The sequence below is a fragment of the Fusarium redolens genome (genome assembly GCF_020744475.1).
Source record: "Fusarium redolens strain MPI-CAGE-AT-0023 chromosome Unknown BKA55scaffold_25, whole genome shotgun sequence".
NCBI lineage: Eukaryota > Fungi > Ascomycota > Sordariomycetes > Hypocreales > Nectriaceae > Fusarium > Fusarium redolens.
In genome coordinates this window covers 190,136-215,188 of record NW_025763688.1, presented here as the reverse complement: position 1 = coordinate 215,188, position 25,053 = coordinate 190,136, and the positions used below count along the sequence as shown (strand labels likewise).

General features: G+C 47.6%; 12 protein-coding genes across 12 annotated transcripts; 6 read left to right on the top strand and 6 right to left on the bottom strand.

The window, feature by feature from the left end:
• Positions 1 to 1,950, bottom strand: BKA55DRAFT_667944 (cytochrome P450). Its single transcript, XM_046197863.1, has 4 exons — positions 1,472 to 1,950; positions 1,062 to 1,424; positions 187 to 1,014; positions 1 to 134 (listed from the first exon to the last, which is right to left on the bottom strand). Exons 1-4 carry the CDS (start codon positions 1,784 to 1,786, stop codon positions 6 to 8), a joined length of 1,635 nt encoding a protein of 544 aa, XP_046042560.1. The 5' UTR covers positions 1,787 to 1,950; the 3' UTR covers positions 1 to 5.
• Positions 1,951 to 4,375: 2,425 nt separating this feature from the next.
• Positions 4,376 to 5,923, top strand: BKA55DRAFT_527040 (S-adenosyl-L-methionine-dependent methyltransferase; the record flags this gene model as incomplete). The annotated part of the gene is made up of 8 exons (XM_046188893.1): positions 4,376 to 4,559; positions 4,616 to 4,745; positions 4,793 to 4,834; positions 4,882 to 4,948; positions 5,001 to 5,032; positions 5,153 to 5,242; positions 5,293 to 5,635; positions 5,690 to 5,923. 8 exons carry the CDS (start codon positions 4,376 to 4,378, stop codon positions 5,921 to 5,923), a joined length of 1,122 nt encoding a protein of 373 aa, XP_046042559.1.
• Positions 5,924 to 7,256: 1,333 nt separating this feature from the next.
• Positions 7,257 to 9,518, top strand: BKA55DRAFT_527112 (uncharacterized protein; the record flags this gene model as incomplete). Its single annotated transcript, XM_046188899.1, has 6 exons — positions 7,257 to 7,317; positions 7,370 to 7,393; positions 7,445 to 7,471; positions 7,524 to 8,683; positions 8,742 to 9,002; positions 9,054 to 9,518. 6 exons carry the CDS (start codon positions 7,257 to 7,259, stop codon positions 9,516 to 9,518), a joined length of 1,998 nt encoding a protein of 665 aa, XP_046042558.1.
• A 232-nt stretch (positions 9,519 to 9,750) lies between these two features.
• On the bottom strand, positions 9,751 to 10,898 carry BKA55DRAFT_527284 (Alpha/Beta hydrolase protein; the record flags this gene model as incomplete). Its single annotated transcript, XM_046188915.1, has 3 exons — positions 9,751 to 10,325; positions 10,386 to 10,638; positions 10,689 to 10,898. The coding sequence occupies 3 exons, from the start codon at positions 10,896 to 10,898 to the stop codon at positions 9,751 to 9,753; spliced, it is 1,038 nt and encodes a 345-aa protein (XP_046042557.1).
• Positions 10,899 to 11,188: 290 nt separating this feature from the next.
• Positions 11,189 to 13,098, bottom strand: BKA55DRAFT_584167 (beta-lactamase family protein). The gene is made up of 6 exons (XM_046194284.1): positions 12,961 to 13,098; positions 12,452 to 12,909; positions 11,978 to 12,400; positions 11,848 to 11,925; positions 11,504 to 11,779; positions 11,189 to 11,449 (listed from the first exon to the last, which is right to left on the bottom strand). The coding sequence occupies exons 2-6, from the start codon at positions 12,858 to 12,860 to the stop codon at positions 11,385 to 11,387; spliced, it is 1,251 nt and encodes a 416-aa protein (XP_046042556.1). The 5' UTR covers positions 12,861 to 12,909; positions 12,961 to 13,098; the 3' UTR covers positions 11,189 to 11,384.
• A 117-nt stretch (positions 13,099 to 13,215) lies between these two features.
• Positions 13,216 to 13,943, top strand: BKA55DRAFT_584165 (uncharacterized protein). Its single transcript, XM_046194283.1, has one exon. It carries the CDS (start codon positions 13,386 to 13,388, stop codon positions 13,800 to 13,802), a length of 417 nt encoding a protein of 138 aa, XP_046042555.1. The 5' UTR covers positions 13,216 to 13,385; the 3' UTR covers positions 13,803 to 13,943.
• A 430-nt stretch (positions 13,944 to 14,373) lies between these two features.
• BKA55DRAFT_212179 (maltose acetyltransferase-domain-containing protein) lies at positions 14,374 to 15,007 on the bottom strand. The gene is made up of 2 exons (XM_046185166.1): positions 14,719 to 15,007; positions 14,374 to 14,651 (listed from the first exon to the last, which is right to left on the bottom strand). Exons 1-2 carry the CDS (start codon positions 14,817 to 14,819, stop codon positions 14,411 to 14,413), a joined length of 342 nt encoding a protein of 113 aa, XP_046042554.1. The 5' UTR covers positions 14,820 to 15,007; the 3' UTR covers positions 14,374 to 14,410.
• Positions 15,008 to 15,409: 402 nt separating this feature from the next.
• BKA55DRAFT_526983 (amino acid/polyamine transporter I) lies at positions 15,410 to 17,336 on the top strand (the record flags this gene model as incomplete). Its single annotated transcript, XM_046188891.1, has 7 exons — positions 15,410 to 15,785; positions 15,842 to 16,063; positions 16,111 to 16,399; positions 16,454 to 16,638; positions 16,691 to 16,749; positions 16,807 to 17,165; positions 17,219 to 17,336. 7 exons carry the CDS (start codon positions 15,410 to 15,412, stop codon positions 17,334 to 17,336), a joined length of 1,608 nt encoding a protein of 535 aa, XP_046042553.1.
• A 250-nt stretch (positions 17,337 to 17,586) lies between these two features.
• Positions 17,587 to 18,105, bottom strand: BKA55DRAFT_743565 (uncharacterized protein). Its single transcript, XM_046201554.1, has 3 exons — positions 17,996 to 18,105; positions 17,896 to 17,938; positions 17,587 to 17,845 (listed from the first exon to the last, which is right to left on the bottom strand). The coding sequence occupies exons 1-3, from the start codon at positions 18,060 to 18,062 to the stop codon at positions 17,653 to 17,655; spliced, it is 303 nt and encodes a 100-aa protein (XP_046042552.1). The 5' UTR covers positions 18,063 to 18,105; the 3' UTR covers positions 17,587 to 17,652.
• Positions 18,106 to 18,839: 734 nt separating this feature from the next.
• BKA55DRAFT_527077 (uncharacterized protein) lies at positions 18,840 to 20,550 on the bottom strand (the record flags this gene model as incomplete). The annotated part of the gene is made up of 5 exons (XM_046188897.1): positions 18,840 to 19,088; positions 19,137 to 19,996; positions 20,054 to 20,200; positions 20,248 to 20,316; positions 20,367 to 20,550. The coding sequence occupies 5 exons, from the start codon at positions 20,548 to 20,550 to the stop codon at positions 18,840 to 18,842; spliced, it is 1,509 nt and encodes a 502-aa protein (XP_046042551.1).
• A 577-nt stretch (positions 20,551 to 21,127) lies between these two features.
• BKA55DRAFT_599146 (uncharacterized protein) lies at positions 21,128 to 22,026 on the top strand (the record flags this gene model as incomplete). The annotated part of the gene is made up of 3 exons (XM_046196355.1): positions 21,128 to 21,189; positions 21,252 to 21,488; positions 21,543 to 22,026. 3 exons carry the CDS (start codon positions 21,128 to 21,130, stop codon positions 22,024 to 22,026), a joined length of 783 nt encoding a protein of 260 aa, XP_046042550.1.
• Positions 22,027 to 22,459: 433 nt separating this feature from the next.
• BKA55DRAFT_584159 (fungal-specific transcription factor domain-containing protein) lies at positions 22,460 to 24,753 on the top strand. Its single transcript, XM_046194282.1, has 4 exons — positions 22,460 to 23,252; positions 23,305 to 23,582; positions 23,629 to 23,756; positions 23,807 to 24,753. Exons 1-4 carry the CDS (start codon positions 22,541 to 22,543, stop codon positions 24,555 to 24,557), a joined length of 1,869 nt encoding a protein of 622 aa, XP_046042549.1. The 5' UTR covers positions 22,460 to 22,540; the 3' UTR covers positions 24,558 to 24,753.
• The last annotated feature ends 300 nt before the right edge of the window (positions 24,754 to 25,053 follow it).

Here is a 25,053-nt window from a genome sequence, read left to right as displayed (position 1 = left end):
CACATTCATTCCTGCTTCTCTGAGAATTCCGGCTGTACAAGCTCCCTCCGTGTAAACCTGACATTGAAGTCTGTCTGCTTCACAAACCAGGCGTTGATGATCCTCCATTCCTTGCTTGGGTCGTCAAAGTTAATCTGCTTCTTGTTAGTCTTGGCTTCACATATACTCGTACTGGGAATAACTTGCCTCGAATCTTCTTAGCAGACTTGGCACAACCTTGTAGATCTCCAATAGACTGATGTTCTTGCCAATGCATGTCCGGCTACCCATGCCAAACTGGAACATCATGCCGGTCATCTTCTTGATTCGCTTATCTTCTTCCTCAGCATCAAGCCTGGGGTCGGGCAACCAGCGCTCAGGTCGGTACTTATCAGTATCGGTTCCGAAGATCTCTGGACGGTTATGGATGATCCAGGCTGAGACACCGACTATTGTGCCGCCCTTGACGAACTCGCCTCCAATCTCTGCTCCCTGGGGAGGAACGATTCTCTCAAGGGGAAGACCTGGGGCGGGGTGCATGCGGAAAGCTTCTTGGACGCAAGCGTGAAGATAAGGGAACTTCTGGGCTTCGGCGAATGTGACCAGACCCGTTTCGTAGTCAGAAAAGACACCAGACTTGGCAGCCTCGTCGAGCTCCTTCTTGAGCTTCTGGTAGCATTCGGGGTTTCGAAGGAGGTAGTAGAAGACGGCGGAGAGAGTGATGGCTGTGGTTTCCGAACCTGCAAAGGCCATAGAAACAGCCATGGTCTGGACCAAAGTGTCTGTCATGAACTCAGGGCGGGCTTCACGAGCAGCGATGAACTTGGAAAGCAAGTCTTGACCCAGGGGCTGCTTCTTGAGGTTGCTGGTGGGAAGGCTATCGACCGACTTGAGTTCAGGAATGAGACGTTCGGCCATTCGGGCACGGGCAAAGCGTGCAACGGCGATAGTTGAGTCAAAGAGACCCCATTGGGAGAGCTTGAGGTAGATGGGGTTCTTCTGGAAGATCAGGTCAAGGAAAGGAATTTGTCCAACCTTAGATCTGTTAGTCAAGAGCATGGCTAAGTGAATGTATGACTTACAGGTGCAACATAGAGGAACAGCTTGCTCAGATACGCAACAATACCCTCAACGTCTTCGTTCTTCTCAATGAATCCATGTCTCTTGCTGTAAGTGATCTCGCCAATGACATCAAAGGCGTAGAACTGGAGCCATTGTGTAAAGTCACAGACATCAGCCTTCTTAGCAAAGAGGTTCTCGGTTTGTTCCAAGAACAGCTTAGTGGTGTTATCAACAAAGGGTTCGTATTGAACCAGTGCACTCATAGAGAAGGCAGAGTTGACACATCTGCGGAATTGGGAGTGGAAGTCATTATCCGTGGTGCTGAAGAGAGATGCGAGACGGTGGCCCTTGACCACGGACTGTTGTACAATGTAAAAGTCGGACTAAGATAGTCAATATCAAGGTTTCAGGCTTGGACATAAGAACACACCTTGACATAACCCTTGCTAAGTCCATAGATAGACTTGAGAACAGCAGGGTCGGCAAATGATAGGGTGTTTGGTCCCAGTCTGACAATATCACCATGTTTGGCATGAAGTTTCTGCAGTGTCACCTCAGGTCGCTGTCCATAAACATCCCAGAAGCGCCACCAATCTGTCAAAGAAGCCAGGAAAGGGCCGGGGTATTTATTTAGACCATGGTGATATCTGTTCTTCACCAGCCACGCGACTGTTAGTGATGTAAGTACCAACACCCAATGCTGGGCGAGAGCACTGAGAAGAGTTTCAACCAAGCCACTGTGCATGTTGAAGGCACAAAAAGGGCGAGTTAAATTAAAAAGAATTGTTGAAGAGATACTAAAGTGGTTTATTTCCCGTTTTTTCTATCTACCATACTCTCTTCTTATATCACTTCCACTTAGACCAGATCTTGATCAGAGTCTCGGTCTTCGGGTACTCCAGGTTTGCCCCCCACAAGCCAACCTGGGGTATTTGGGGACAAAATGATCCACCAGCTCGGCAAGTAAACACGGCAAGTAAAGCTGATGCAAGTATCCGAGCTCAAAATCACGTTTTGGTAAATAAATGTCATCATAGTTATTAAGCTATCGCTCATTATTGGATAATCGAGGCGAGGAGAGTTTTTCCCTGCGACATGCCTGCGTTGGAGCTAACAAATCTCGTCGGCAAATGTGAACGGGAGAGCAATGATAAGGCAGATAAAGTAAGCGGACGTTGACGATAGCGACTTGTCATTCGCACAATGGAAATACGGCATTCGGAGTTCGCGGAGGAAGGTAAAATTACAGAGTGTAAACGTCGTCATCACCACTGTTGAATCACGTATCTCACAACTGCCGTGTCACAGAATCTGCCGAAGCTGGGATTACAAAAAGTTTTGTTGTGTCGTATTGAGGCTCGTGTCAGATAAAGACTTTTTATGCGCTGTGCCTAAAGCTCCTTGGTTGGATGCATTGCATATTTATCAGTTGGATGCCATTATCTGTCACCAGAACTTACTTTGTCCTTCTTATCCTCTCTTTTCTCATCAGATCATATCATCCGGCCCCAGCCATTATGCCATAGTCTTCAATTGCAGTCGGGAATCCTCGCAGTATTCAACCCTACTCCTGCGCTCGAACCAACCGGTATCTATCCAGACCTCTTGGAGAGAAGATTCATCGGATGTACGGATGGAAACCTAAACATATCCGTTTCAAAGATACTACTCATAAACAAGGCATTATTGGATCAGACGGTTGATCAGTATACACTCGCTAAAGAGGTTCCGGCCCTTCCATGCTCCTCTTCCATCCTAATTTCTCACGTTCAGAAATACGGCAAGAATGTAAGGTTTAGTACTCAGACCATATTTCATAACGCTCAATGCTATTATCGGCCAGTTCCGAAGTTTGTGAGGCTCATGTGAAAATCGTATCAAAGCGATACTGAGGATAATGTTGGCGTTGCCATTCACCTACTGGGGCCATTACGGTAGGACTAACATTTTCTTACGAGCACCAATAAATGCAGATGCCATGTAGGCTTCTGTAGTTATCCTAATACTTTCAGTATAGTGTTGAGGCCGAGATTGCCTTCTCATCATTACTCAGAGATTGTCTCATCCTGCAACTTGTCCCAGACATAACCACATGATATGTGGTGAAGGTCAGCCACTGCCTAACGTTCGTCAAACTGAGAGCACTTCTCAGTAGTCTGGCAGGACTCAACAATTTTATACTGGTTTAGTAGACGTCTCTCTAGTCTTAAGGACACCTTCAATTTGTCTTGCGGTCTTCTTAATACTCGAGTAGGATACGATTCCGCTACGTCCTGTTTGTCTGACTGTTGCACCATCGAATCGCTTTTCACCTTACTTCTGAATCTATCAGTTTACATTCCATCTAGTCGCCTATTTTCCTTTCTTCTTATAAGCACCCTCTGAACAGATCTATACCCATTCTATGATTCTTAAGTTTGCTATAGGGACTCCTGACTTGAACTTAACTCATCCATAGCTCCGACATGCAGCTCTCAGAGTTTCAGCTCGCTGAACAAGGCAGAAGCTGAAGATCTGCAGTTTGCAGTTTGCAGTACTAGATATTGGAGGGAGTAGGGCCTATCAGACCCCCTGAGTTCAAGCTAGCCAAGTCATTACATAACAAGCTACTATGGATGTCCAACGCCTGGTTAATATATATGTGGCGCTCCTGATCTGGCTTCAATTAGTCCAAGGATTTGCAAGACAGTTATCTCACCCTCCATGTCCTTATTTCCAGTGAGTAGTACTTTTTGTCGAATTATCACTCTTCCTACCACATCAACAGAGCTTCACGGCTGATAATCTTGACCCTGTCAGTCGAAGTATTGAAATGTCTCGTAAGAACTCTCGTTCTTGTCTGTAGGTTTATCCAGCCAATCATGGTTCTGATATAGGGGCCTGTTTCCTATCGAGGATCTGGAGTATACCGTGGGCGAGGGTACTTGGGAGACGATAAATTAATTACAGTTGTCGTGTTGTTAGTCGTGATATTTATCTGCTTATGTGCATGTCGTTGTCGACTTTCTGCGCGCATGCATTGGCATGAACCAGTGGAGTGACGTGGCATCCAATAAAGACGCCGCATGGCAATGATTTGATAAGCACTTCAACTCAGAAATCTCTTTTTATCCAGTATAACAAAATGATAATCCGGTATAAAGACATGTCATATCGCAAATTGGCGGAATTTGTCTCATGGCGGGGTGGAGAAGGCAGGGTTCTTATCGTCAGACCTAGCAGCACGTTGTAACCTTGCTGAGTTGTCAATTCTGCCACTTTAGTCGTCTTTTCATTCGCATTCAAACTTCTGAATCGCTTCAGGAATCAGAATAATCTGAGCATATAAGGCAGAATGGCAGAGACGTCGAAGGAAGCGGCCTCTCCTAAGGCACCCGTTGCTTCGTCACCACCAGCCGAAGGAACCCCTGCACCTGCGGAGCAAACCTCTCCTGAACAAGTTACTACAGAGAACCCCGCCGAACCTGCTGAGGACTTCCATAACCCTGATCATTGGGCCATCTTGAATGAGGGTGTATGTAGAATCGAGTTTTCTTGGGCACGTCTATTGACAATTCGTAGGATGCACCAGGAGATGGCGATGCTGATTCAGCAGTTGGAGATGATGCTGCCAGCTCAACCGAGTCGATTTCTTCGAGCATCCTTCACTACCGCACAATTCATGGGAGGACGTATCACTCTGAGCGGGGAAATGCCGAGTACTGGTATGGAAGCTCTCTTAAAGGTGAGCTCCGGAGCTGACGTGGACCAGGACGCCAAACGATGAGCACCATAACGAGTCTATGGATATCAAGTGAGTCTAATATAGTCAGTGGTAATTTATAAGCTGACCAGGCATAGCCATCACCTCCTGTCGCTCTCGCTGGAGGGGAAGCTTCATCTAGCTCCTCTGAAGGATGACATTCAGGTTCGTGCACTACCCTTTGATATGTACAACAAATGTCTTACAGGAGATCTAGAAAGCTTTGGATGTTGGAACGGGAACTGGTATGTCATGAAACCCCTTTTCCGAGTACATAAGCTAACTGAGTCAACAGGTATCTGGGCCATGTGAGGACTTCTTGACATCAGGAAGATCTTTTTTTTTTTTTTTTCACTGACGTTGTAATAGCGATTTTGCCGATGAGTATCCCAATGCCGAAGTAGTCGGGACGGATATCTCCCCCATCCAACCTGACTGGGTTCCGCCCAATCTGAAGTTGTAAGAAACCCATGAGAGCTGACTATGCAAGCAGAGGCTGACACAAGTAGTGAAATCGAAGACTGTACCCAAGAGTGGACTTTCGACCCCAACTCGTTCGATTACGTGCACATGCGGTATCTGTATGGAAGTATCAGCGACTGGTCTGCCCTGTTCAAGGAGGCATTTCGCGTTTGCAAGCCCGGCGGTTGGGTTGAGAGCTACGAAGCCTCCCCTCGAATGGAAAGCGACGATGGCACTGTAACTGAAACCTGTGCTATCAACGAATGGGGCAAGTTCTTCATCGAAGGCGGGAAAAAGCTCAACCGCACTTTTGAGATCATCGATAAAGACCTCCAGCAGAAAGGAATGGAGGAAGCAGGCTTTGTCGACGTCAAAGTTTGGGATTTCAAAGTACGCTGGTATCACCCTTTTCTCTGTGTTCATGACTGATTTAGATCAATTCAGGCACCTATTGGGGGCTGGCCTCAGGACCCTCGACTTAAACAAATTGGCCAGTTTGCTCAGGCTGCGCTTGAACAAGACTATGAGGGTTATGTCCTCTATATGGCTAATATCGTTCTTGGTTGGACTAAGGAAGAGGTCTCTGTATACTGCGCTCAATTGCGACGAGAGATTCGATCTGGAAAGTTTCATCCTTTCTATCGACAGCGCGTTGTTTATGCAAGGAAGCCTGAATAGATATCGCGTTACAGTTTGGCAGGTTTTCTAACTCCAGGAGGACGTATTGAATTATCATGGAACTTCACAGCTGCATTGTGAATAGTGTCCGGCAGATATTCAGGCCTATCCTGAGAATTTGATTGTTGTTGCCATAGGTTGCATTAATTCCTCCCTTGCTCAAACATTCTACGTGTACGTAGAAGCGTCGCGGCATCAAATCACGTCATGCTGTAGCGACGAAATTCACATGCGTAAGCTTCAATGCAACTCACAAGCTTTGAAAAATCGATAAACCTCGGGATCTGTGACAAGTCTTGGCTTGCGTGTTCTTATAAACGAAGCAACCGACATTCGTGGCCAGATTGAGTCGTGGCGTTGTCAACTGCTTCGGCCAACCCTATAGTTAGTGCTTGTTTTTTTTACAGTGGACCTGGCATTTTTTTGTCGTGTTGGGGAGTCCCTCAACAAAACAAAAAAGCACGAGCCTCTGAATCATGAGAGAAATGAGATACCCTAGACTCGGCTGTCACATGAGCTATTCAGGCTCAATATGATACACAGCCATCACAAGCTTAGCATCGTCTTGGCAGTGTCCAAATGCGTGCTTCTCACTCGATCCACGTGGTGATGTTGCCTCGTAAGGTAGTAAGGCGAAAACTGCCAGACCAGACTGGCGGTGCAGGACAGGGAATCACTTGTCTTGGGGATTACGACGGCAAAAAAGACCACTATTTCCGCTTGCGGTAATAAGTGGAATGATCGCCAAGATTACGCCGCAGGTACAGGCCCGATACCGCGGTCTCCCTTGTGCACTGACACTTATTTTAGAAGGCGGTGGCAGAATCTTACGGCAGAATTGGTCTAATTTTATTCCCTTATTCGGTGTTGAGTGCCGAAGAACGGGGGCATCAAGTGATTCACGAGCAGGTGATGGAGAGGACTTAAGCTTAAGTTTATCATCAGATATAGTAATCGGGAGATTCCATTGTTGGCCGAGTCATTAAGACCTTAGAAAACAGGCTGAGTCAGTTTAATTTCACTACATGAACCGCGGCTTGTGATCGGCGAAATTGACCTCTGATTGGAAGTGAAGCCACTTTCCCACCAAAAGCTCACTGAATCACAAGCGACAAGGATTTCCCACTACCGCCCACTGCGTCATATCACCATAACAGTGACAAGGGGGTTAAGCGTGGATCCTGCTGACCTAATATCTCTGCTCACCCCTTTTCCCCTTCCAGTCACCTCGACTTTTTCACGATATCGATAAAATTCCAAGCTTCGCACTACGCTGCCACGCGAAAAAGCTACTTTCACTTCATTGCATAAAAATACATCATACGATTACATCATGCGTCAACCCATATCGACACAACCGATTACCAATGGTGGTGGTGACGGAGAGGAATGGTGTACGTATATACAAAACTCTGCTGGTATTGAGATGTACTAAGATTGAGTTAGATCTTCCCGACAAGATGCTCGCACGTGCGTGAACCCATGCTGTAAAATAGCTGCATACTAACAGCAAATCTTCAGGACACCCCAGCAAGCCTCACATAGGCAGTAAGTTAAATCCCAATCCGGAAATATTTACCGTACTTACAACGAACTTCAGGCTTGGAGGAGTACCAGCATATGCATCAGCTCTCCATCAGGGAGCCCGAAGCTTTCTGGGGTAACCTAGCTCGTGAGCTCCTTACATGGGAGCATGACTTTCACACTGTTAAGAGTGGCTCTCTGGTCGAGGGCAACCCTTCTTGGTTCCTTGGCGGAAAGCTCAATGCTTCGTTCAACTGCGTGGATCGCCATGCGCTCAAGGACCCCAACAAGGTTGCCATTATCCACGAAACTGACGATGGCAACGGCGGACGCTCCATCACATATGGCGAGCTGCTCAAGCAAGTCAGCAAGGTCTCCTGGGCTCTCAAGGACCTTGGCGTTCGAAAGGGCGATACAGTCGCCATCTACATGCCCATGATTCCCGAAGCTCTCGTCGCCATCCTTGCTTGCACCCGTATCGGCGCTGTTCACTCTGTTGTTTTCGCTGGTTTCTCAGCTGGTTCGCTGCGAGACCGCGTCGTCAATGCCAAGAGCAAGGTCGTCATCACTGCGGATGAGAGTCAGCGAGGCGGTCGAACAATCGGTATCAAGAAGATTGTTGATGAAGCATTGAGCCCACTCGAGGGTGTTCAGACTCTTGTTTTCAAGAGAACTGGCGCCAAGGTCGCGTGGATTGAAGGACGAGATCACTGGTGGCACGAACAGACTGCCAAGTGGCCAAGCTACATCCCTCCCGAGGCCATGGACGCCGAGGACCCTCTGTTTTTACTGTATACTTCTGGATCAACAGGCAAACCAAAGGGAATTTTGCATACCACTGGTGGTTTCTTGGTTGGGGCAGCTGCAACGGGCAAGTATGTATTTGACATTCATGAAAACGATCGATACTTCTGCGCTGGCGATGTTGGTTGGATCACCGGCCATACCTACGTGGTCTACGCTCCGCTCCTCTTGGGAGTCTCGACAGTTGTCTTTGAGGGCACACCGACATTCCCCACTGCCTCTCGTTTCTGGGATATCATTGCAAACCATCAGATCACGCACTTCTATGTCGCTCCTACTGCTCTTCGCTTGTTGAAGAGAGCTGGATCTGACCCTGTGGACCACGACACCAGTAGCCTGCGAGTTCTCGGTTCAGTTGGTGAGCCTATCGCTCCTGAGATTTGGAAGTGGTATTACGATGTCATTGGAAAGGGTGAATGCCATGTCGTCGATGTAAGTTGACGCACTACATACGTGGATGGACATCCACGAACGTAACTGACTGGAATAGACATACTGGCAAACTGAGACTGGCTCTCACGCCGTCACGCCTCTCGCCGGTGTCACGCCCACCAAGCCTGGATCCGCCTGTCTACCATTCTTCGGTATCGACACCGTCTTGATCGATCCTGTGTCTGGTGCTGAGATCCACGGTAACGGTGTTGAGGGCGTTCTTGCTTTCAAGACCTCATGGCCTAGCATGGCCCGAACTGTCTACGGTGACCACCAGAGATTCGAGGAAACATACCTCAAGGTCTATCCCGGATACTACGTAAGTTTCCCCGAAGCTAGCTTGAAGCAACAGTCACTAATGATTATGTAGTTCACCGGTGATGGAGCTGCTCGTGACCAAGACGGATTCTACTGGATCCGCGGCCGTGTCGACGATGTCATCAACGTCAGCGGCCACCGACTCTCAACCGCCGAAATCGAAGCTGCAATGGTCGAGCACGCCGCCGTCGCTGAATCCGCCGTCGTAGGTGTCTCCGACGAAGTAACAGGCCAATCCGTCATCGCCTTTGTCTGTCTCAAGGAAGCATTCAGAACATCTGAGGAAGAAGTTCACGCTGAGCTCAGATTGCAGGTCCGCAACAACATTGGTCCCTTTGCCGCTCCTAAGAAGATCTTTATGGTGGTTGATCTGCCCAAGACTCGGTCTGGAAAGATCATGCGTCGTGTTTTGCGAAAGGTGGTTATGGGTGAACAGGATCAGCTTGGGGATATTACTACTCTTTCTGATCCTTCTGTTGTTGAGAAGATCATTGGTGTTGTGCACAAGAGTGGTTAATGGGCTTGAGATAAAATTATGGAAAGAAAGTCAGTTAAAACTGTTTTTTGATGGGTCATGATTAGAGTATTGTTGTCAACCCACTGTCTTTATAACTTGTAATAATCCAGTAGAAGATGATGCCATAAATATTGGGCATGTTTATAACATTCAAAAGTTCAATCTCAAAGTTGCGTCTACAGTGTGCTTGTGTCAGGTCTGTCAAAGATGGAGAGGAACCATTTGGGTTAGTCTATATAAGACTCTTACTATCTAACCATGGACTAACGACAAAATCCAAACCTTCTCTCAACCAAGGCTCATCAATGGTAGCCGTAAAGTCGAATCCATGGTCCCCCGGCCTGATAGCCAGATGAATATTAGTACCTGGGTCAAACCGTTGCAGGGAATCCACTAGCTTTCGTGTACCATCAATAGGTACTGCGCTGTCCTCCTCACCATGAAGCAGGAACAAGGGCGGCAACAAAGACCCCCCAGGGTTTAAAGTTGATCCCATTTTCTCAATGCGATCAAGGATAAATAACTCAGGGTCCTGGCCCAAAAGCTCCAGATAGCGCCCGTTATGCACAACTGCCATAGCTGAGTCAAGTCTCACAGGAGGATCTGCCTCAGTGATTGCAGGCCGTCCAGAAGTAGAGTAAACGAACTTTTCGACATCCTCGCTGGGGTAGTTCGTTACACCGACGATTGACTTTGCATAGGACTTGGTGAAGTGAGCCGCTTTCATATCGACCATTGGGTAAAGGGCAATAATCGCCCTGGGTCTCACAAAGCCCGACAGAACAGACTGTAGAGCCAGGTAGCCACCTTCAATAAGATCAGAAGGTCAGCGAATGGTAATGATGGGGTTCGACAAACTGAGCTTACCAGCACTTTCACCCACGAGAAGGGTCCTTATAAGGTTCAATCGAAGCTTATGTTCCCCAATTGCTGCGAGATGACGGGAAGGTCCTCCAGAGTGCACCCAACTCCAGAAGTTTGCCATATCCTCAATGATATCTCGTCCCTTCACCTCCGGAAGAAGCCTATAATTGGGACTGATAATAACAGCATCTTGCTCCTCAGCAAAGTCAAGAACCCATTTGGAGAACCAAGCAGGAAACAAACTTGAACCGGTGATCTGCAACATGAGTCAGCTCAAAGGTTAGTGTAATATTGAGGTTCGCATACTAGAAAACCGCCGTGGATTCTGACGACGACTGGTGGGTTCCGGCTTTTGAGTTGACGAGGAATTAAAATATCAACGCCGATATGAACTCCTGCAGACTCGTAGTATGTCCGGCTGATGGTGAAAGGATCGAATATGTCGCTTTTGACACTGTGCAAAACATCGACAAGGGTGTTGAACTGAGCGTCACGCTCTGCAGACTGAGAAGCCATGGTTGTCACTTGTGCCAGGCTACGAGACAGCCTTCTGTTCACGGGCAGCTCATCCGCCTTGGCTATGTAGTATGAGCAGAGAGTGAAAGCGGCAAAAGACGCTTGTCTCATTCTCCAAGTGCTCTTTGAGGTAACAGCCAAGTACCCACTGAGGCTAGTTCGAGAAGATGGCGGCACTTACCGAAACCCCGCTTCATGACTTATTACCTGATCTGGTGTCTAACAAGAGGTTGCTGTAAAGGGAATAACCACACAATGAGCACATGGCACTATACAGGCCTATTGAACGATATATGAAGGCTTCACAATGATAAACAGTTTTGAATCGGCAACAAACGTAACGGGTCGAAGCTCAAGTCATGTAGTTCATAAGGCCAAGGAAACGCAGATAGGTCAATCGAAGAGGATGTATTCATGATGAGCTTTTTGGGAAACAGAGCTCTAAAAGTAAAGTAAAGGATCTTGGCAACCAGACGTCGAGCGTCTCTAGACTTGCAACGTCTTGTATATCTCAGTCTCTACCCGTTCCGAGCACTCTAGTACCAATGCATCTTGGGCCGTCAAGTTAGCAAAGAATTATCTCTCCATCCACGGATTTGACTTACCACCATATGGAAGAATCTGACTAGCAATAATACCGCCGATATTGTTCTTGCGATCAGCGAACCAGAAAAGATTGGCCAAGCCTTCCCAAGACGCTGATCCAGCTGCACGACCGGTTGACTCTGGGAAGTGGTTGATAGAAAATGATAAACCCCATCCCTCGGTGTAATCATCTGGCATCGGAGCCAAAGGAGTTGGGTTTGCTAGTTCTGGTTTGGCCACAGGGACACTGATGTTGCTGAATCGTGGTTTGTCGGGGATTTGATCAGTGAACATGTCTAGTCAAAGTTGTCAGTGTGAATAGTGCACATCGGGCAGAATATGCAGCAGAAAGAGTTAAACTTACCATTCACTGTCTCAGCCTCGAGAAGCCGAACTCCTGATTTTGCATCGAGCCCATCATTCAACAGTAGTGAAATGATTCCTGTTTTGCAATGAGCAAGACAAAAAGTAGAATGAATGGCGCCTGAACTTACTTCCAAATTCTGCTGGTCTTCCAAAGCATCCATGACCTCCAGCACATGGAACCTTCTCGCCATCCTGAGCAAGAAGTGGACGTCGATAAAAGTGGTCCGCAGTACTCAGCTTGCCATCGGGGCTTCTGCGATGCATATACGCCAAATTCAACTTGTCTTCCTTTGAAGGATGGAAAGTGACGTGGTTCATCCCAAGGGGCTGGAAAATCCGCTCTTTGAAGACTTTCTCCAAAGACTTTTTGTACGTACGTTCAATTATAGCACCAACCCAGTCCATTGAGACACCGTATTGAAACGTCTCGCCAGGCTGGTTCACCAAAGGTCGATTTGCTGTATCGATTGCTTCCCCGGAGAAGTCATCAAAGCCAATAGGGCGACTGAACTCGGCCAGTTTCTCATCTTCAAAAGCATATCCAAAACCGGCTGGTCATTCGTCAGTGCGCACATTCCTCCAGGTAGAGCTTCAATTCGTACCTGTGTGAGTGAGAAGCATTCGAAGAGTAATTCTCCTAGTTTTCTCAACAAGCTCAAGTTTTCCGTCCTCATTTCGACTCAACACCTTCACATCCCGCAACTCAGGGCAGATGGCTTCAACTTGATCGGCGTCGTCCAAGCGCAATTTCCCCTGCTCAACAAGTTGCATGCATGCCACAGATGTTGCCAACTTTGTGAAAGATGCCATAAAAAAGATAATATCTTCTGACATGGGATTTTCTGAGGTGACTCCTCTCAAGCCAGAGTAATGCTGAAAGATCGGCTCGCCATCATTTCTGAACGCGGAGTAGACGAGACCTGGGATCTTGCTCTCAGAGCCCCCAATTGTGTACTCGTCGATAATACCACGAAGCTTGGATTGAACATCCTGTGATATCACAGACGGCATGATTGCGGCTGAATGAATCTGGAACAGTCTAGATCGGAGGGTATCGGGCCTGGGATGGTTAGATTCGCTGTCATTTGGCCGGAAGCACTCAACTCTCTACAGAGTATAAGAACAGCTTCGCCGATCTAGCCCAAACTCGCTCTTTCGCAGTGATGGATGAAAACCCCGAAGTAGAAGCACTGCGCCTTTACCAGTTTCGTAGATAGGACGTAACGGAGGGCGAATGCACTGAATGGAGCTGGGGACAGGTGCGGGGATCAAACACCAAGAATGGAGTTGAAGTTATTACCCAATTAGGCATAGATTTGAACTGGATACGCGATAAGCCACGATGACCAAATGCCATTTACATACAAGTCAACAGACCGTGTAAGTTTACCTGGAGATAAAACGGAGACTTGACTAGCTCTTGATAGCAGTTGGCTTTTATCTCCAGTGATCTAGCAATCATCAAGTCAAGGCACAAGAACAAGCCTCACAAGCTACAACAGCAACAGAACTCAGTGCCATAACTACCTTATCAACATGTCTTCGCCAGTTCGTTATCAGTTCCTCCCTGGGCCGGTGGGAGAAATGCTCCGCTCCTCGTCACTCGCAACAGCCGCCACAGTTCCGCTATCAGGCTCTCTGGTCATAACTACAGGCCATGTCGGGGTAGACATCAAAACAGGTCAACTCGTCACCAGCTCTACAGAAGCGGAGTTCAACGCAGTGTTTGACTGTCTTGACGCAGCGCTGAAGAATGCGGGCGTTACCAAGGGTCTTGGTTCAGCTCATAAGCTCGTTGCTTACTTTACCCGAGCTGAGGATGAGGCAACTCTGCTTAGCATCTTTCGCGAACGGTATCCGGGGCATACTCCGACTTTGACCTCGGTTGTTGTGGCTGGTCTTGTTAATCCCGGGATGCATGTTGAGGTCCAAGCGGAGGCGATCGCTATCTAGAGATGCGTGAAAGAGATGATGCTTGTGGATCAACGGATAGAAGGAAGGGAAAGGAACTGGCGGACTAGCTACAATGAGTACACAGTAATGTCTGAGAATGGAGAGTTCAATAACAACAACTGATACGCAATACACAATGACCAATTTTATTTTTCTGACCTAAACAGGAAATGCCAAAGCATACTATCTATTCTCGATCAGGCATGTTTCGGTAAGGATTGTTAGGATCCGCCATCTCCTCCTCCACGCTCTGTATCGTCTTGACTACCTTTGCAGGGGCACCCAGGGCGATCGAGTAAGGGGGCAGACTCTTAGTAACCACCGCACCAGCACCAACAGTGCAGCCTCGTCCAATGGTAACACCAGGGAGGATAACAACGTTGCCACCGATCCAGCAATCATCCTCAATGCGGATGGGATGACCGAACTCAACGAACTTGATCCTGGATAGCACGCTTGTCTCATGGCCTGCGGTGTAGATGTGCACGTTGGGACCCATCTGCACGCGGTCGCCGATGATGACAAGGCTGGTATCTAGAATGGTCAAGCTGAGGAAAGAATGTTAGTCATTGTTCCGCTCATTAATTAAGTACCTCGGAGTTCTCGACTTACCCAAAGTTCATAAAGCAGTTCTCGCCGATGGAGACATTGCTTCCGTAGTCAGGCATGAAGGGTGTCTCAATGAATGTCCCTTTGCCGACCTTTCCGAGCATCTCCGAAAGCATCTCAGCCCGCTTGTCCCCGATCTCTTCATGATTGCCAGTGTTGGGGTCAAGGTTGTTGTACTTGTACGACAGACCGCGAGCTCTGTGGCGGCCCTCCAACAGCTTTGGATGCAGGGGGTTGTAGCTAAGAGATTGACCCCGCGGTTAGAATCATGCACTGGCGTAGTATCAAAGGTGTAAGGTGTACTTACAGCATACCAGAGATCATCTTCTCATACTCTTCGCACCAAGGGGTACCCTTGAGGCCCTTGGCGAACTCGATGATCTCATTATCTTTCTGTTGTTTGGCCATGATTGAAGTAGTGCGTGGCGTTCGGGCAAATTTTCAGATGAGGCCAATAGATAGCGAGCAGTAAATATACGACTTCTTTAAACAAGAGTTATACTGTCTGATATCGATGTAGATACGGAGCTGGTACCTGTAAAAGCTGTCCAAGTTGGAGAAACACGACTGATCTTTTAAGCGTGGGGAAGTTGAGGAGACCGAGGGCTTATTACTAGAAACGGAATTAAGACGTGACCCACGAAAAAAACAAGTCTACCCCACACAGTGCTAACTCTTCACGAGAGTAAAGCTTATCGGCAAAGGCCCAGTCTTGGGTGATGCACTGCAATGCCGAGATAACCCAACTAACGATTCATGTTTTCCCCCGCGTTCTGGGGGTCTAATCTTGATTAACGGGGAGATAGATTGCGGGGGAGATACTGGTCACTTTGATACGTATCTGATCCTCTATTGGTTGCTGTCTTGCTTGGCTGTAGTGATTCCGACTAGCCGGCCTGGCCGTTGGGAATAGTCTGCAGCGAAAAGTATATTACCTTCACTCTCCTGACTCAATCTGACACTCATCACTCATCACCATCATCTTTTCTCTGTTCAAGATGGCTCACAGCACAGAAGTCCCGAACAATCCTGACAACAAGTCCGACATCAATGTCACGAACAACTATGATGTTGCTGTCGGCAGAGTTGAAAATGTCGGAAGTTTCACCAAGAGTCCAGATGCAGTCGACGACAACATTCTTCTCGCTCAGGGCCATGCCCCTGTGATGAGACGATCGTTTGATCTGTTGGGTACTCTTGGACTTGGCTTTAGCATCACCAACTCTTGGGTTTCGTACGCCAGTTGTTTTGGACAGAGTCTTCTTTACGGAGGAGCCCAAGCGACTGTGTTTGGGTTGATAGTCGCCTGCGCTGTACAGTGGCTTATCATTCTCGGACTGGCGGAGCAAGCATCGGCATTTCCATCTTCAGGAGGTCAGTTCATATATGTCTGTTGGAAACCACTGACTGACGAGTTGATTCAATGACAGGCCAATATCACTTCACGTACATCCTCGCCCCGAAGAAATATCGACGCTTCGCTGCCTTTGCCGTGGGCACTATCAGTGTTCTCGGATGGTGGGTGATTACCTGCTCTGGCATCTCGAATAATGTGCAGTGCATCATTGGCATGATTCTCTTTGTCAATCCTGATTACCACCCTCAGAACTGGCATTCATATCTGCTTTACGTTGGGCTCATCTTGATCACACGTGGGTATCTTTTCTGACACTCTAACTGCCGTATTAACATTTCGTAGTCATCCCCATCTTCACGATCCCGCAAAAGCACCTCGGAAAGTGGACACAAGCCTGTCTCGCGATATCCGTTCTCGGCTTCGTCGTCGTCACTATTACGATCCTCGCCATGAGCGATGGCTATAACCACCCGAGCTTCATCACGACCTTCGATGGTACAAGCGGTTGGCCAGATGGAGTTGCCTGGGTCATGAGCGTTGGCAATGCGATGTATGCGTTTGCTAGCATGGATGCTGTGATTCATGTTGCTGAAGAAATGCACCACCCTGGCAAGGCCATCCCTCGAGCAATGTGAGTCTATAATCCTTGAGTGTATGCAGGCTGAACTCTGACTGAACATTTCAGGAACCTTACCATGATTATTGGTCTCCTCACCTCTGTGCCGTTTATCTTGGCCATGATGTTTGTCATCAAGGATCTCGATGCTGTCAGGGCAGCTCATCTACCCAGTCTTGAAGTGTTCCACCAAGCTACAGGAAGTAAATCGGCGGCACTTGGATTGCAGTCTCTTCTTGTTGTCATCTTCTACAGTAAGTATAGATGTTTCAACTAGTCTAAGAAGCTTTAGCTAACAGTGACAAGCATGCATGCCAAGTCAGTGGATCACATGCGGCCGATTGACTTGGGCCTTCTCCCGAGACGTGAGTCCTCGATTTCTCTCATACCGCCGTCTTGGCCAGAGCTAACAAATTCTTCAGCGTGGCTTGCCTTATTCCAACTACTGGAATCACATCTCGCCCTCCCTCGGCTTCCCTGTCCGTACAACTCTTCTCTCAGTTGCTTTCTGCATCATCTACGGATTATTGTATATGGCCAGTACTCAAGCCTTCAACTCGATCATCATAACCGCAGTTCTTGGTGTCAACATCTCATACGCTGTCCCTCAAGCTATCACCCTGATCCATGGACGAGAGAACAGGTTGCCACCACGACCTTTCAAGCTTGGAAAAGTTGGAGGTTATCTTTGCAATGCGTGGACTCCTCTCTGGGTTACTACGATTGGCATCTTCATTTGCTTCCCGAATGCCCTTCCTGTGACTGCTGGATCAATGAATTAGTAAGTCGAACTGCTCTTTGTATCTGTCCCAGTTTTACTAACGACTGACTTAGCGTGTGTGTTGTACTCGGATGCATGGGTCTTATCATGGGTTGTCTCTGGTTCACTGTTCGTCGTTATTTCGATGGTCCCGCCATCGACTACGAGATGTTGGGTATAAGGCCAGAGTGAGAAGGAAGTGTAGCAATTACAAAAACTTGATCACGATGGAGAGTTAGCCCTTAGGCGACTCCTAAGAGTATTTGACCTTGTAGTCTTCTTAATACTACTAGGTAATTAGGAACATAACATCCACTTATTAAGATGTATACTATCATCCTCTTCACTATCTTCACTAAAGCAACTACCTCAATAAGGCTATCCTCTAAGCAAGATAAACTAAAGGCGTTTGCAATCTAAGCGATATACCAGATAGAAAATAGCCATTTTGTAGTTTAAACACCAGTGAGCAATGGTACGCATGGAATTTGCCGGTCTGCGATGTCATTCAACAAGGCTGCTGCTTGGTAACTCTTCCACAGTCACCTCGCGTCCAGACACTCCAGTCGGAACATCGAGTAGATCGCTTGCGATCGATCAAAGCATCACATCCAATGTATACATTCCGCGTGGTCAAGCCACCTTGCTCATATGGAATTCCTCTGCCCCAAATTGTCTCACTATTCCCCTTAACGGTAGTACTGTTATCTCGTTAGGGAAGGGGAATTCCAAATCTCCAGTGACCACTTACACACAGACGTTACAGGATGCTCTCTTTTCAAGCTGGAGATCTTCTAGGATGTTGTTTTAGTGAATGCTCTCTTAACTGGCGGTGCCTTTGGTTAACTTACTGTCGCTGACTGGGGAGGCAACAGCGCCGGTAACAGCGAGTAGGGCCAGAATAGCTTGGAACTTCATTGTCTTTATATGAATAGCGGGAAAATAGATGATTTGATGACATTGACCTAATTGTGTTGTTGCTCAAGGCCTTAAAAGGGGGATGCTTTCTTAATATAGCTCTCAAGAGACGACTTTGCTACCCACGCCAAGGCCTGTCAAGTCTCGGACAGATACAAACACTGGATACCGACATTTCAAGTTACAGGCTATATCTTCGTCTCATTAAAGTGGAAGATGAAGTGGATAACTAAAGTGGGCTTGTGGTTTTAAGACTGGGGCCCAATGAATAGCATCCCGAGTTTGTATGCCACTGGTTAAAGACATCTTCGAAACCTATTATAACGATATCTCTTTCAAATAGAAGCCTGATATAATAAACTTTTCTCATATGCTCATCAAGTAAGATTTATGTTTCCATATAGATAATGCCTTGCAAGGCACGTTTCTCAGAGTTAATGTTTTTAAAGTTTAATTAAGCCGTTTTAACCGAAAACCTTTTCATGGCTAGAAGCACCAGCAAATTACAACATCTCGTATTGAAAGGGTCATTCGGAAACTCTAAAATGGCTCGTAGAAGGCATAGAAGTAGACCACGTCAGCATGGGTCCCTATAATCCTCTGTGGCTGTGTTATCAATTACCTAAGCCTTGGTCTCTCTCCTTGCCCGCTTGACGGACCTCGAATCACTCCAGAAATGTGACGAAGCTTCTAATAAAGGAAATTGAAGACGTCTCCTATCATTAGGCCACATATACCCTCCCCATACCCCGACACCAATTGCCCGACTTCCCCCCCTCAAAGCTTACTACCAACAGCCTTCTTCTTAGCAGCACTGACCTCACGATGAGCGACCTGAGCATTAAGACAACCCTGCTCCAAAGCACCATCAATAGCAGCTCTCCAGCCATGCGCCCAGTCAGCCGAAGCAAAAAGGACATTGCCGTGTCGACTCTGAAGCTCGTCTTGGTACTTGGACATGTAGCCAGGTTGCCACCAGGCAGGACCTCCTTTGGAGAAGGGATCAGTGCTCCAGTTGTGTATCATCTAGGTACTGTTAGATACTTCTCTGTGTAATGTGAATGGAGTGCTTACCAGTCTCTTGACATCCATGGGATGGATCTTGTTGAGGGCTTCAATAGTCTGTGCCGCATTATTCTCTGGAACAAATGTTTCCCGTTCATCTGCACCGAAAGCAACGACATGAACATCACCGTTCGGTAGCACGCCGTCTCCATAGCCGTACATTAGAAGACCAGGAAACTTCATGCCATTCCATCTCTCGAGTTCCTTGTTGCTAACATCAGCATGAACCTTGGTCATCTGGTTGACATGACCGATGTTGATTGCTTCATGTCGACGCTGTGTGAGTGGAGGAGAGAACTCGATATCCTTCAAGACGTTCAGAGGGATGGTAGTAATGATCTTCTTCGCTCGGAAGACATTGCCGCTGCTGCTGGTCACAGTCACCGGACTTTCACCAGATGAGTCCTGAGCAATAGACTTGACTTGCGTTGAGAAGGCATATTCCAGCCCATCTCCTGTTGCCTCTTCAAACATACGCTTTGCAAGTGCAGTCTGGCCATCTCGGAGCTTATATCTCAACCAAACATCAGCAAAGTTATCAGAACTGTGCATAAGCAAAGCATGTGAACGGATCATATCCCAAAGACTTGACTCTTTCATTCTTCCGCCTGAGATATGAAGTAGTAGAGATACCAAGAGACCTTGTTCCTCGGTCGTAAGTTTATGCTTGATCTCTTCGAAACGGTCGTGGCAGGAAACTTGATCCCACTTCTCAACGGTTGAGCGATCAACAATGGGATTCTTTAGTTGGGCGTGGGGTAGAGGGCAGATGGTTCGCCCGAATTGGCCGTCGACGTTGACGAACATGTCCCAGGCTTTGGCTTGCATTGCGCCAGCTTCTTCATGGCTGAGCTTGCGCGGTGTAGCACCTGCGATTATCTCTCGTCAGCAACATGAAGTAGAAGTGAAGTTGATTGTGCTCATACCTGGTACATCAATGGTGTAGTACCCTTTATGCATATCCGGACTTCCCGTGGTTATGAGATCGCGGTCCATATTGTATCGCGTCATTTCTCTGAACAGATAACCCATATGATGAGTAACCCAAGTTCCTCCCATTTCGTAGAGAAACCCTTCAAATTGTCAGTAAAGCCTTGAGATAAAGACAGGTTCTTTCTACCATCCTTCTTGGCAGTATATGTCCTGCCACCAATTCGATCTCGTGCTTCAAGCAATAGGACAGAGTGATCTACAAAAAGTCAGATTATGATCAGTAGTCAGTCTGACAATCCCACTTACTCAATTGGCTGAGGTCGCGAGCTGCTGCCAGGCCAGCATATCCAGCTCCAATGACGATAACATCGTAAACCTTATTGGCTGGAGAGATTGACCGTTGAGGCGAGATAACAGCATCGCTCTCAAGTCCCCTCTGAAAGCCTGTGTGAGGCTCCCAAATATGGCCGTCTTTTGTCTTGGGTGTCATACTGGACAAGTGGCAATGCGACTAATTGGCAAAGAATGGAGAAACACTTGGAGTTGCAGGATTCGAAGTCGAAAGCTTGGAGGTAGCTGGAGTCTAGCTTCGATGGCGATAAACTCGAGTTAGCTTTATCTAGTTACAGCGGGCTTGTATTTGCACTGTCAGACCTACTCCAATCATTAGTGGATTCTCAAGCCATCTTCAACCCGGCAAATTCCACCACGGGCTCCATCATAAAGTTGGTACTATTTCCTATCGTGGACTCTGCGGGGTTGGAGCTCTCTTTAGTTCCTATTTAGGTAGTAACGAGAGCTCCGCACGCAAGTGGCTTCAGCGGAGTCTTCGTCGTCTTAATACCGCATTGGGTAATTACTGCAAACTTCCATAACCATGGTCATGATCAATTGGATAATTATGGCGTTGACACTAAATGCTCTTCAGCTTTTGTTCATAAAATCTCGAACCACAGCTCATTGAAAGAGTCAGACCATACCCGAGTCTTACCGTATCATATCACACCGCAACACACCACTCAGCATTATAGCATAACTTTAGTGTACTTCATCATCAACTTGACAACATGCCTGACTTTACTGGTCTCGAACTGACTGGCAAGACTGCCATTGTCACTGGCGCGTCTCGGTAAGCTACCCTGGGCAACACTACAGCCTCAGGCGAGTACAATCTTGACTAATACGTTTCAGCGGACTTGGTGCCGGCATTGCTATCCTCCTTGGCAAGCGAGGTGCCAACGTGGTGGTCAACTACGTATCAGACGGTAGCCGAGAGCGAGCTGAGAAGGTCGCTAAGGAGATTGAGGCCAATGGCACCAAGGCTATTGTTGTCCAAGCCGATGTCAGCAAGACTGCAGAGATCCCCAAGTTGATTGATGCTGCTCTCAAGATCAGCTCAACTGGCAAGATTGAGATTCTTATTCACAAGTAAGCGTATTTCAATGAATACTGAAGCAGTGATTACTAACACATGATTTGCAGCGCTGCTCAAGGAAACGAGGCCAATCTGGTAGACACAACCGAGGAGTTCTACACTCGTCACTTTGATGCCAATGTCAAGGGACCTATCTTCCTTACAAAGGCTGCAGAGCCCCATCTCCCCAAGGGAGGTCGAATTGTCTTCATCTCTTCAGCAGGAGCTCGTCTCGGTGTCGCTGGACAGACAGTTTATGCCGCTACCAAGGCAGCTGATGAGGCTCTCGTTCGCGTCTGGGCCAAGGAGCTTGGTCAATCTCACGGTATCACTGTGAACTGCGTGAATCCTGGCCCAATCGCTACAGACCAATGGTTCCAGAGTGACGAGCAGTTCCTCAAGGACATGCAGCCTCTCATTGACTCTACACCTGCTGCGGCGCGTGTTGGTGAGGTCAGTGATATTGCGCCTCTGGTTGCTTTCCTCTGCACAGATGATGCGAAGTGGACTACGGGCTCTGTGCTCTCTGCCAATGGTGGTCTGTACAATTAGATTTAGCAGTCTATAGTTTGAATCATGAGATAAATGAACGAATAACTTGTTAAATGAATGAGCTGAGATTGAAGAAATGTCATGCTGAATCAAGCATGTGATAAGATAACATATAGTGACTGCATGTAAACTCCAAACTGACATCGTCAAGTTATGACGTTTCAAGATCAATGACTCGCTTCATGACCAATGAGGCCCTCTTTGCGGCATGGACAGATACTTGGCGACACGCAGAATCGTCAGTCTTTATCCCCTGCTCATCAAGTTATCTTTCAACAACCGGTGGATATTCGCCACTAAAGATACGCACTGTAACGGTTTGATTCCCCGTAGTCGATTGCACTAAAAACCTGGCGGGCGGGGGCGTTTTTAGTGTCATGATGGGGGATGGGTCCAGGTTCTTCTCAAGCTTGGGAAGCTTTCTGAACCCTTCCCCTCATTCATTCATTCTCCAAAGAAACCCTCACTTTCCTGTATTACCCTTGAAACATATCTATATCCAGCAATCAACGTGATGTCGGCTGTCAAACCACCCCGAGAGTTCAAGTTCGTTGGCGCGTTCAGTCGCAAGAGAAGACGTCGCGACGGAACAGCACCAGGTTCAATCGACTTCATCGGACCGACAACACGATCAAAGCAAGCGTCGACGTCAACACCAAAGCCGCAAAATGAAGCTGCTCCTGCTGAGCCTGCGACGCCGCCATCGAGCTCAAAGTCAGCGGATGGTAATAGCGAAAGTCAAGATAAGAATGCAGAGAACACAACGCCCCCAGCAGTAGAAGCGACAGAGGCTCCAGAGCAAGCTCCTCTGGCTGCGACTCCAGTGATTCCTCACGAAAATGCCAATCCTTTTGATCACGACATGATGATGGGAGAGGGTATGAACAGCGGAAGTGATATAGACTGGAGTTACTCGAGTCTTATGAACCCCTTTATCGATACAGGGCCCTCGTTCATGGCACCTTTTGACCAGGTCAATGGCCAACTACCGATTTATTTTGGCCCCGACATTTCTCTCATTCAGTTGGGCGACTCATCATCAACCGACAACTCACCCGAGAATCACTTCATAGGACCACAGTTGCCAAATGAAAACGGTGGTACGACAGGCGAATTTGGTGCAAATGCGCAATCACAAGCAATTGAAGAGCCCGTCTTGCCATTGCTCAACTCTCACGCAGCGCCGAGCAACATCAGCGACACCATTGCGCAGTTACTGACTCGATGTACGTACAGGTGATTGGAATCTCTATCAAAGCTCAACCTAACGATAATTAGATGACCAAGAGTTCTGCGTCATGCCACTAACTCACGACTTTGCCGCCAACCCGTTCCGGTTCGATGCCGAAACTGGCCGTGGCTCACAACTTCTCCTCCATTGCATCCTCGCTCTTTCCTACAAGCACATCAATCGCGATACGGGCTCTTGCGCCGGTGAGGCCAAGATGCACAAGAAGAAAGCTCTTCAGATGCTCAAAGACATGGAAGGCGTGTCACAGGCGTCACCGATTGAAGCGACATTCTTGGACGCGGTGCTTATTCTCATGACCCTCGATGTGAGTCACCTTACGAGACATCTTCACTGGGTGCTAATATCTTCAGTGTGCAACATCTGCCCATGGACCTTGGACGTGGTATCTCAAGCGGGCGCATAAAATGATACAGGCTGCCGAGTTCTGCAACATGAAGAAGACACCACGGATGCAAGCACGGATAGAGATGTTGGTCTGGTAAGCACCACCTAACGCCAATTACATACACCGAGTGCTGACTGAAACAGGTGGGATGTTACTCTGGCCCTCACAAGCCGCCAAGGATGCGTGCTCTCCGAATCAACGATAATCAGTCTCTTCAACCACGACAAAACAAGCAACGAAACATTCTACAGTGTATCAGGCTGCCCAGAAGCCTTATTCCGACACATGATTCGTCTTGGATCCTATGCACGAGAATTCGAGCTTATAAGCAACATGACCTGCGCAAAGTTCGACATGGAACCTGTTCTAGGTGTAGAGAAAGAGATACGAGAGTGGACAGATCCTGAATACGGTGATCTTCCAGATCAACTCGTCTCAGATACTACAGGCTGTGATATAGGCGACGTGGCGCATTACAAAGAGGATCTACATCACTGCGCCGAAGCTTGGAGATACGGACTGTTAATCTACATCGGTCGCGTCTTCAAATGGCAGCGTGATCAACCCGCTCCATCTATACTAGGCTTCCTCGCTCGCAAGACTCTCAACCACGTCACGTCCTGTAGATATAGTTCAATGCTGCAAAAGCAACTCCTTCTTCCGGTATTTCTTGCTGGGTGCGAGACGTCGGATGAGCACTTGCGACAAGCTGCGAGGACGTATTGTAGCTGGTGGAATGAGAGGACGAGATATGATATGTTTTTGACGGCGAATACTCTGCTTGAGGAGGTTTGGGCTGATGAGGCGGCGGATTCATGGTGGGGGTCTGTTATTGATCAGAAGAGTCGGTCGAATGTTAATTCTGGGGAGGGGAGGCAGTATTTATTCGGATGAGAATTTTTAATGCGTACTTCGGGTTTGCAGTCTCTGCTTTGGTAGCGTTAGTGAGCTTCCTTTCCAGGTTTGGGACAAGAGAACCAGCCGTGTCAATACTTGAATGTCAGATTGGGCAAACAAACATTCACGAGTTTGAAACATGGGAGGGATCCATGATGTATATATACTACTCGCATTTTTTACTATAAATGGCATTTTCTATCTTCCGAATGGAGTCATATCTGCTGGGATGATTGGGCCAGAGTGCCCAGAGGCTGTCTGGTTACAAGCCCAACTCTTACTTGAAGGAAACACAGCCGGGCCTTACAAGTCTAATAACAATTACAATGTGAAGAATTGACATGACGGTAGTTGTCATCCTGTCACTCCGATGGCGAAATCTAGATCATCGTCCAGCTGGACTTTTGTGTTTCTCAGTCCGATGAGTAGAGGCAAGAGATCGTGCAAGGACTCTCGGTTAATCCAGCCAATCTCGTTCGTAATCATAATTAAC